The 11216-nt window shown below is 40.4% G+C and overlaps 1 protein-coding gene across 6 annotated transcripts in view; it reads left to right on the top strand.

Moving 5' to 3' along the window:
* FAR2 (fatty acyl-CoA reductase 2) overlaps window positions 1-11216 on the top strand; it is a 148498-nt gene that overhangs the window by 61294 nt on the left and 75988 nt on the right. For all 6 annotated transcript variants that reach the window (XM_080391432.1, XM_080391433.1, XM_080391431.1 and 3 more), the window contains exon 2: window positions 4701-4935. In XM_080391432.1, coding sequence (XP_080247558.1) covers window positions 4747-4935 — 189 coding nt within the window. In that variant the 5' untranslated portion in view covers window positions 4701-4746. The remainder of the gene's footprint in view (window positions 1-4700; window positions 4936-11216) is intronic.

The following is an 11216-nucleotide window of genomic DNA, read 5'->3' as shown; positions in this document are numbered from 1 at the left end:
GAGTACAGTGTATTTGTTTTGTTAAATACCAGCTCAAGTGTATCTGCTCTTGGTGGGGGAAAGCTCTCCTTTTTCTGTTGAGGATGTGAGGGTTTTCTTTTGCAGGAGGACAGTATTATGTTGGTAGGATTCCCACCTTTCTCTTTGCTTGTCCTTTGACATATGCCCCTGGCACAAGATCATGGCTTTGTTTGTAACGCAGCACTGTAGACCGTCCTCTGTGTCTGATCCAGAGGAGACTGTTACAGGCATCAGCAACAGAGCTTTACCCTTAAAGCAGCTCGGGTACTTGTGTTTGCAGAGATGCTCGGTGTGATTCCTGGCTGACTATCCAAAAGGTGGGGGTTTTTTCATGCTGTGGTTGAAGATGAGTCAGCATCAGTGAGTTCCACACTGCTGCAAAGACGCTGCATTCAGTAATTCAGATGGCATCAGTGATTACTTTCCTGCTCCGATCAGTGCCTAAACCGTCAGGGTTGCCTGTAATTACTCACTTGAATTGTGCTTCAGGAAGCCCTTGTGTGGGCTTTTCTCCACAATTCAGTGGCTTTCTCACCTTCAGTCAGCTTTGGAAGAGTCAGGAACCTCAGGCTCTGAAACGGTCTTTATTCTTCTTTGCCTCAGTCGGGGTCAGCTCACTGCACCTGCTGTGAGACTGACTGGTTCAGACTTTGAATGGTTTTCTCTTACCAGACACTTAATGCCTTGCAGCTTAATTGACTGGGAAATAGTTAATGGCCAGTACTGACTCCTTATTCCTTAAAATGAAAAGCAAAGTATAAGCTTCTGCAGGAAACAACTTTTCTTCATTTGACTGAGAGTAAAAAGTCAGAGGCATGCATGTAGTTCTCTATATTTTGAAGCTGACATCCAAAGGGTCAGGTCAACAGTCATTACTTGCATCACACCCTTCAACCTTAGAAATCCTCTGGTTCCTTAAAATCTCTGTAACTTTTTCAGTACTTTCTTTACAAAGTCTAAGCATAATCAATTGAAACAGAGAAGAATAAATTTTGTTATAAAATCACACTCTTAAATATTAAAAATAAACCAAAGCTGGTTCTGAAAAATAAAGTCAAGACAAGACTACGTTGAAAGGAAAGTATCTTTAGCAATCCTGAATATAAACTGAAATCTGCTTTTGAATTTGGAACCTAGTAAAAGCCTTTTTAAATTTGCTTGGCTAGTGGAGATTCAGGGATCTGTCTGAACACAGCAGATTGCAGCACTGTGGCTTTTGTGTCATGACCTCAAAACATAAATGTGTTTGTGCACTTTAAACAAATACGCAGATTTTCTTTGCCGATAATTAGCAGGGCATCAGATGGGTACAAATTATTGTATTTTCTTCTAAAGCTAACTTAGGAAAAAGGAAAAAATGTACTGCAAGAAGACACAAATCAGATCCCGTAATAAGCAAACACCATCGCATTCCTTATGGCTTCTTATTGTGTATGAGGCCCTGAGCAACCGGATCCAACTCTGCAACTGGCCCTGTGAGCTATATGCTGCCTGACTTGGACTGCTTTATTATAGAAAATAAAAAGGATGTGACCCCCCCTATAGGGTTAAGCCAATAATCAAGAGGAACAGCAGATTGCCTTAGAAATTAAGTTCTTCTGTGGCTGTGTTTGGTGCTTCCATTTTTGTCATGCCAGAATGGTTCGGGAGATGCAATTGTTTTCCTGACTTTTCGGAGTCAAACATTCAAAATGGTCTTAGACTACATGGAGAAAAAACATCAGTTATGTGTACGTAGTCCTTGCCAGAAATACTTAATGAAATGTGGCTGCTCAGCTAATTTTAGGGATACTTTAAAGTAGTGTGATTTTTTTTTTTTTTTTTAAACTCTTCTACTAGGTATTGAATGTGTGGCCAAAACAAATGAAGCCCCATTTGGATAACTGAAACAGAACCCAAATGAAACAACATAATAGATTGATATCCACATCTGGAAATCTTAACAGTTATTTTTGCAGTAGTTTACAACTATCGTGCGAAGCACTAATGTTTTCGTGATGCAGGTTAGAAATGTTCTCAACTGCTGAAATGTGGGAAGGAGAGTAAATCCTGTTAAACACTAGTAATCTCCAGGTTTGTGGTGCAAAGTGCTTTATAAATGTACCGTTTTTCTAGCAGAATATTAGGTGAGGTTAGGTAGGTACAGTCTTCTGAATATGAGTTCAAAGCAAGTATGCAGTGACTGGAAGTGGTCTTATATTTCACCTTTTCATTTCCTTACGTTCAGTAGAATTTGTACGGGCTGTAGTGACTAAGGATTTCTCTGCTTAATTTTTCTGTTTTGCAGGGCATGTGTTGTACCAAATTTCTTAAGTCTTTTGCCATGTCCATCTTAATCTGGCCAAACTAACACCTGCTTTTGGACTCACACAGCCTTTCACACACTTGCAGGTTCTGCAAGTTCCTCTCTTCCAATGTCACTCATTTTCTTAACCTGAATGAGATGTGACATTTTGTTATGTTAATTATCTAATAGTTTAAACTGTTTGTTTAACTTCCCAAGTGGCCAGCTCTTTAATAAGAACAGGATTTTAATAGGCCTAGATGAGCCTGCTGCATTCATTTAAATTGTAATCTAGGCCATATCTGAAAGTAGGCTAATACCCAAATTCACTGAGCCAGAATACCCACAGCTATTAATTTAGAAAATAGTGTCCCTCAGAAGTTATTCTGCTTGACCCACTTTCTAAATTGGATGCACACCTGATGATTTGTTATGGATGAAGAAATTTGGGTTTTTTTTCATTTGTTTGGTCCTATGTACTGCGGTCCCAGGCAGCACTGGGAAAGAAGAGCAGTATGTTGTTGGGCTTCAGTGCCTGGTTCATGTGTACGTGTCATTTAGAAATGCACATTCAGTGTTTCCATGTAGCCGCACAGTGACTGTGAAAACTGGTGGATCGGTAGGGATGCAAAGTCAGGTCTGGGTAGATGCATCAGTTGTAGACCCAGATAATGACAGCATATCAACACAGACTGTGGATCACTTTTCACTGTTGTGAGAGGTAACACCTTGGGAATCGCAGTCTAGCTGAGCACATTGCTGGATGTTTCAGTGGACACAACCCTTGTAAGGGTTGACCCATGGTACTTCTCTTGATTCACATAGCTGGTGGCCAGTTTTCTGGGGTAAGATACCTCACTCCATCCTGAGGAAGGAGGGGCTGTAGGACAAGCTATATTTCTTTTATGGTCCCATGTGGTGAAGGGAATTTAACCTACCATCACATGTACCCAAGGTTCTTACAGTACTCTAAACTCTTTGGTGTTGTTCATTTGTGTTGGTCCAAGCCAAGAATTCATTATATAGCTTTCTGTATGAAGGCTTGTGGGTTTTGCTCTGTTAGACTACTTCACTGTCCCTGCATGGTTCTACTAGGTTTCAGAAATGCAAGTGTTGGTAACAGGGAATCTTGGAAGACTGCAAAAATGCAGCAAATACTGGATTTCTGTTTTGATGTATTTGCATTTTATTAGCATGCAGTTGAGTCACATCATGTTGAGAGATGTGAAATGGACAAGAGTGTTTCTAAAGTTTCTGCAGGAGGAAGAGGTTTTCTGGGGTACCTGCAGATCATTATCTTGTTCTCGAATACTTGATTGACAGCATTCTACACTTCTTGTTTCTTTTTGTTTCAAATTTACTAGGCTTTTTCCAAAACATTTATTTACACTCTTTATGAGCCTTTCCCTTGCAATGTAAGCAGTTTGTGTGTGCTGTGATCTGCAGCACTTCAAAGACAGCAGGTGTTTTTTTCCTTCCATTAGTCTCATAGAGAGAGGGGCTATTCCAAGAAGATTCAGCCCAGCTTTGTTTGTCATTTAATCAACTTAGAGTTTGAATTGGGGATGGCTGGGGACATGTAGGCCTGAAACCACTGTATCTAATTAAAACAATTAACTGGGACATTTTGTGTGGGAGCCTAGTCATGTCAGCCCCCTTATATAGCCGGTGGACCTCCAAAGGGCAGTTCAAACAACCTCAACTCTCCAGAGAAAGCATATGACATCTATGCTCCTTAGAGTTCAGTGGGATGAATTTTGGCCTTAACAGCCAGTAATGGGTGATGACCTGCACACAGGCGTATGGTATTGCAGTCTTGCAGAGCAATGTCATTGCACTGTCTCTTCCATGAAGAAGAGCTTTCTTCATGGTTGTATTTCAAGACAAGACAACAGGAAAAGATTGAGCGCATTGCTGAGTGATGGCTGACAACAAATCCAACAGCTTGGCACAGTGGAAATGAAGTGGGAAATGCAGCATTTGTACCTGCAGTGTTTGTGAGGAGATCTGTTTCAGCTTTGTCTTGTAGGGATAATAGCTGCATATCTTCATGACTGCCACTTCGCAGTGTAGGAGATAAATGCTACTCAACACCGCAGTGAGCGTCTAGTGCTGGGAGTCTTGGACAGCACAAGCTGTGCTCTAAACTGACTGCAGGGTGCAGCTGTGGTGTAGTGTGGAGGATAAGACAGAGCTTGGTTTGTTCAGCTTCTCTTCTTACTGTTTTTAATTTTTGTGGTTTATTTTCTTAATAAAGGCTTCTAAAAAAATCATCTTTAAAATTGCCATTGACTGAACTAATGCGAGCTGCCATAGCTGACTAGGAAGGGTAATCTCAGACTGGTCTATGTCTTGACTCAAAATCCCTTAAAACATTATTTCTGCATCTTCTCAGGTACATCCTGCAGGAAGCTGAAGGAAGGACAGAACAAGAAAACACCATGTCTTCAGTCTCAGCTTATTACAATGGGAAGACCGTACTTATCACAGGAGCTACAGGTTTCATGGGCAAAGTACTGGTGGAAAAGCTTCTGCGCTCCAGCCCTGAAGTGAAAGCAGTTTATATACTTGTCAGGCCAAAGGCTGGACAATCAATGCAAGAGAGAGTGGCCAACATGTTGAAATGCAAGGTAAGTTTCAATATTTTATTCTAGAGTCTAATCTAAAGTCTGTTTAGCTGGGTGAAGCAAAGGACTTCTGCTTTTCTTTAGTTTTTCTGCAGTTTAGAAAAGTTTATAACTTTTTTGCAGTTCATGGAGAACAAAATACCATCTTCTGCTGTAACCGTTATATATTTTTGTTGTGTCTCAAGCAAAAAAATTGTACATAAATGAACCTGGACCTGTCTGATTTTGATAGGTGATGCAGCAGTTCACATTGTAGTGATGTAATGGTTTTCATTCCTTTTTGCATTGCTGATTCTTGAGAATTAATTTTTTGAAAAGCATGTTACTTTAGCAAATTACCTTTTTGCAACAAGAGCGGCATTTTGCTTTCATGAACACTTTTCCTCCCCCACTTTCAAAGCTCGATATTCAAACATTACCATTCAAAAACAAAACTGAGTGTGAGCCCATCTCACCTCCTCCTTGCCCTTATTGGGGCATTGAATTTATTTCATAAAACAAAAGTGGGCTGTGCATTGCTGCAGTACAGTAGGGCATCTGCCACCTTCTGCTGTCAGCTCCAGTTTAACCTTAGTTATGAAGTAATAAAATACTGCTGCATTTCAAAGGAGTGTTTTCCAAGGTTGCTTGCAGCAGAACACAAAGGCTAAGACAGACCTGTGAGCTGAAGAACAGACCTCTGTGACCTCCACCCATACAGCTTGTTTCTGCTGAACTTTTAGCTTGCCACCCCAGTGAGGAAATCCAGATCTCTAGTGTCAAGAAGAATGTCAAAGCCCATTGCTGCATTTAATGCAAAGATTTGTAAGGAGAAACTGCTAGACCAGTTATTTAGAGTGGATTTGGCCTGAGGACCTCAGGGTCCTCAAGGTCCTCAGGAGCTTAGTCCAGTGGTGAGGTCATGAACTTGCTCAGATTCCTCCAGCTATAAGTGCCAGAGAGTTCAAGCTAATGTTTACTGCTAGTGTGGATTTGTACGTAGCTGATGTGAAATGAGGGGAAGGGACAGATCTGGCCTTAGTAGGCAAGGATTTCCTTGGATTTAATCTGAGAAATGTCAACATATCTTTAGAGTATTGGTCTAAAACTTTGAACAAGACTTGACTGGAAAAGTACTCCTCCTCCTTCTGCTGGAGTCGGAGGTAAAATAGGTCTTCAGATAACTTACTTAGAGACAAGTAGGTCTGGGAGAAAGCATGCATTTCCCCTTCTAATGTTCTGAGGCATCAAGCCAGAAAAATCTTAAGTATGTCCAACAACAGAGTTTGATTTTTGTGTGTGTGTTTTCTACAAAGGGTAGGTTATTTTCATGTTCAGGAAAATCTGTGAGTGATATAAAAGGAAACCATCACATTGGTTGCTTTTTGCAGTTCTGTCAAGTACACAATTTTTCATTACTTTTCCTTTGAATGAACATTTTTCAGCTATTTCTACAGCTTTATCACTGAAGACTGTGGATACTGGTTTTCATCATGCAACAACAAAATATGGTGTGTTTGCAAGGGAGTTTTGCCTTTTCTTTTTTTTTTAACCACTAAGAAAATGACAAACCTCACCATTTTTCAGGACTTCTGTAAGCTTTTTTATTTTTTTGCATTTATGTATAAATATTACTGGCTAATCTGTGCAGTTTGCCAGCACAGCTTGGTGCTGGTGTTAGCTCTAGGTGAGGTTTCCCAGTAACTGTTTTATTGTTGCAGCTGTACTAGGTGAACCCTTTTTTTCTTAGCATGTGTCAGCAATTTTAAGCATGCCAATGGCAAACAAGACTTGATAACCTCTCCTTGAACCTTCAGCAGCCTGCTTGGTGTGGTTCAAATGAACAAAAGGAGGCAAGTCTCTAAGGTGGCTGCAGCCTTGAAAAGAAAAAAACTCCTAGGGGTATGGTCGCAACTCATCAGGTCCCTTCAAGGAAGAAAGTGTCTTTTTGATACTGATCTTTTAAAAATAAGGAAAAAATACTTCCCTAAGGCAGAAACCTGACTCTTCGAAGGTTATTTCCATGTGAAAATGTTGACAGCCTTTGTTTTTTTCCTAGAAGTGAAACTGTTAATTCCAGTAACTGTTAATGTCACGGAAGATGAAAACATTATTGTTAACGTTTTTGTGGATTGTTTCCAGTTGTTTGCTGTATGTCTTTAAGACATAGTCTAGACACTACATTTTCATTTACAGTTGTGGTTTTCATTCTCCAGTTGGGGAAATCCCTGAGCTATATAACAAATAAAAATGCAGAAAAAGCTTATTCCTAGTCTTCAGGCAACATTTGCATTTGACATTCCTGATCATAATCTCTGATGAAGAATACACAGGAAAATTCAGAATAAAATCCCTTCTCTTCCTTATGTGTACATACAGAATTTCTAATCTCTACTGCATAATTATTCTTCTCCCCCATGAACTGTTGGATTTAATGCAATACAGTATTTGTATCTGGGTTTACGAGAAATATTTCTGCTTCCATATCCTACCTATATAATCTTCTTTACTGACCAAACACACATTCACTTCAAAGGTAACTCTTTTATTCTATTACGTTATGCTTTGACCACTTATTATCCTCTGGAATTTCTCATTTTCACATCCAGAAGGGAAGCATCCCAGGAATCAGAGGAATAGAGAAAAAGAGTTTGCCAGCTTCTAAATACTCTAGACAAACAGATAAAAATAGTATATGGGATGAAGTAAGTTGAAAGCAGAGTAGATTGGCAGGAATTAGTTGCGCTGCATAATGCTTAGGTTCTTCAGGTAAGGTCCTCTGGGCACTCCTGATTTTTGGTAGTACTTTGTATTTTGAAATAAGTGGCCTATAATTTTGATCTCTCTTCATATAGATCTGCAAAATTTTTGTGGTTTCTATCATTATAACTACAGGGGTTTTAAACTTTGAGGTGTCACATTTGTGAACTCTTGTTCACAGTGTGTACAAGTGAATATGCTGGAAGACAACTCCTGTTAAATAAAAAAGCAACTGTAATTTACAAAAGGGTGGTGGACTATGAAGGGGCAAAATATCTTCATTTGTACTTTTCAAACTTTTCAAATGTTTATTACATAGAATTTTTCAACTTCTAAGTCCAAGATGAAGAGTAAAATATAAAAAAAATTGGCATAAATCAGATTTCTTCCACTGTATTCTGGAGCAGCTGAACAGATGGCATGGAAATGTAATATAATGATGGTTTTCCTCAGATCCTCTTGTAAATTAGTTTTACGTGAAGACGTGTTATTGCGTTAATATGAACCATAATGAACGGATACTCAATTATCTCAGCTTCAACTCCAAAATGAGCATGTGCATTGAGGACCGTGTGGTGCATGGTGACCTTGCCTATTTATGAAAGGAGATGTTCTATTTTCCAGCAGTGAGTCCCTAAGGGAATCGGGCTATTACCCTGTGCTTAATGAAATGCCATGTCTGCATGGCACAGAGCACAGCTGTTACACAAAAAAAACAAATTTCAGTTTTGGCTTCACCCTGGTTGTGTCCGTAGATGTGGATCACAAGGCAAAGCTCGACAGAACTGTTTAATCGTTAGTTGATGGGAGGTGTATATTTATCAGAGGTAGGGAATTGTTTCAAAGAGTGTTTTTTTTGTTGTGTGCAAAAATAGGCAGGAATGCTTGGAAGAGTTGTCTCAGATTCCCTGGAGAGCAGTTACTGGGCTAACACTGAGTCACTGGTTGTAGCTTTCACGTTGTCCCTGGGAGAACAGAGCATTTTCCATGCCCTGTGTGCAGTGAACCCAGGCTCTTGCTGCTGCCAGGCTGTTTCTCCGATCTGTTTGTTCAGTGCTCCTAATTAGAAAGATCAGTCAAAGTGAGGAGTGGAAAACTCTTGTTAACGTCTCTTATAATTCAGAGGAAAAACGGGGAGGCTGTGAGGCTGCTGAAAATGGGGAACAGATATTTCTGGGTGTGATCAGAAATACTGTAAAATGCTACCGCATTTTCATATTGTCCAGCCAGTTAACCCTTTTAGTTACACTGGATGGTACAGATAGACCATCTCTTCCCTGCAAAGCTTTGTCTGGAACTACGCAGTGTGATGGGACTGACTACTGGAAACAGCAGAATTTCAGTGTTAGGAGACACTTTTGCCTCTTCAGTATTTCCTTGTCAAGTGTGCTATGCTTATCAGCAAACATACAGCAAGACCCTTTGTTAGACCTACAAATTTCACCAAATCATGCCAGATTTCTCTTTTCCTACCTCCCTTGACTATGCCTTTCTCCACTTTCTCCACTGCCTTGCTCATGCATCTTGCTCATCACCATAAGCAGTAAAGGTTCTCCATGCCAAACCAGTCCAGTGTCACTCCCTCTGGAACAGCATCCCCTACATCTGCTGCAACTACTACAGTGGTGCATGGATCAGTACCTGGCTCAGATTAATTACTTTCTGTGGTTGATGGAACAGAATCCCACTATTCAGTAAGAGGTCTGGAAACTGCTACTTGGAGCAAAACTGAGCTGAAGATGTTTTCTGTTTTATTATTTTAGATTTCCCTCGCTTTTGTCAGTAAATTATCAGAAATAACTCTGGTATTTGTGTACCAAAGGAACAAATCTCTCATTTTAACAAAAAACTTGTTTCTTACTTGACCTCATGATTTGTCATCCATGTGGTAGAGAGGAGCTAAATCTTAAGGGCAGTAACATAACTGACACGAATGCAGGCAGGGGGCTTGAACCATCCTGTTCCTCTTTCCTAAGCTAATGCCATCTGTTGCCTTGTTTCATTTCATTTCTTATTCTTCTCCAATTTGTGTTTCTGTTTGAAGAAGGCTGGTAAGATTTTGCTTTATATGTTAGCAGCTAATAGCCTGTGTCCTAAAGCACAAGGAAGGGCCAGCAAGACAGCTGGTGCTTCCAGCAAGTTAACCTTTCACACTGGACAAAAAAGAAGCCACCATTAGTCCTGAGCTCCACACTCACTCATGTTACTTTCTGCTGTTGGATGTTTGCAGCCATGCTGCTGCTGCTGCTCCTTGGCTTTAGGCTCTGCTGGCACATGGGCATCTGGAACAAGCAAAGTGCAATGGCATTGCCTTTTCTGGGTGCTGTGCCAAAGCTGCAGCCTGGTATGGTGACAGCTTCTCCTCATCTGATGGACATCCAACCCGTGTCATGACTAAGGGTGTAGAATCTTACCTGTCAGCTTTCAGCTAAGTTGGGAGATCTGGCAGACCTAACTACTCTTTCATCTGTTCTGCATGCAAAGCCATTGCTACCAGGAGGCTAATGGAGAAGCTGAGAAGCACAAAGGCCCATCTTCTTATCAATTAGCATCAGCAGAACTTTGTTTCCTATAGTTCCTTTCTCCTTTGCGCTTGCATGTCAGTCAGCACAGACAGCACAGACCGCATTCTGCAGAAGTGCTGGAGGTGCAGCCAGGTGGAAATGGCATGGGTTTGTTGTGGTTTTTTAATGCATACTCAGATGTCAGAGGAGAAACCATGGTGGTTGAAATGGTGTCCTCCATTGCATCCATCAGATAAATTCAGGCCGAAGTCTTCTGAGGAAGAAAGAATGTCTTTGTGTGACTGAGGCAATTTCCAGAGAAAATAGGCTCATTGCAGTGTTTCATAGTCATAATGCAGTTTCCATCACTACTGAGTATACATGGATGCTGCACAGTCATTTAGAATTTCTCCACCTGGTAAGTTGATCACAGATGCATTCAGAGTTACGGATTTAGAACAACCCTAAATCTTGTCTGCTATGCCTGTTTTGTTACACTTCTATGTGACTAATGTCAGTATTAGAAATAATAATAACTATACTTTTCTGTATATAATAAATTCCTTTGCTAACATTTTCCAGTGATTCTGATTCATCTCAGTGCCCTTTTGCAGACTGGTTCCCTTTGGGATACTTTAATTTAGAAATGTTAAAAATGGAGCACCTCAAATCAACAGTCAGTTTGAAAATGCTTGCATATTTGAAAATGTGTTGCTGTGTCCATATTCCTTTTTTAAAACCACAAACTTCTTCTGCAAGGTTCTACGTCCATACAAAAGCTCACATGAAAAAATGAGGGGAGGTATCAAAACGTAAGCCCGCATCTTTTTTCATGAAGCAAGAGAGAAAATGCAGGTGACAGGATTGTGGTGCAAATTAGACATCCAGGGACAGAGAGTGGAAGCAGTTAAATACTGAGTTGGTGATACTGCTGAAGCAAGGACTTATGTTTTGGTTACAATGAACATCAAGATATCCAAAAGGAGAGGTGTCCACTAAGTTTAGAGATGGCAGAGAGAAGTAGGTCAGGAACAGTAGAGT

The sequence above is a fragment of the Falco punctatus genome (genome assembly GCF_963210335.1).
Source record: "Falco punctatus genome assembly, chromosome: 6".
NCBI lineage: Eukaryota > Metazoa > Chordata > Aves > Falconiformes > Falconidae > Falco > Falco punctatus.
The sequence above is the reverse complement of the archived record's forward strand: the minus strand, read 5'-3'. Positions and strand labels throughout refer to the sequence as shown.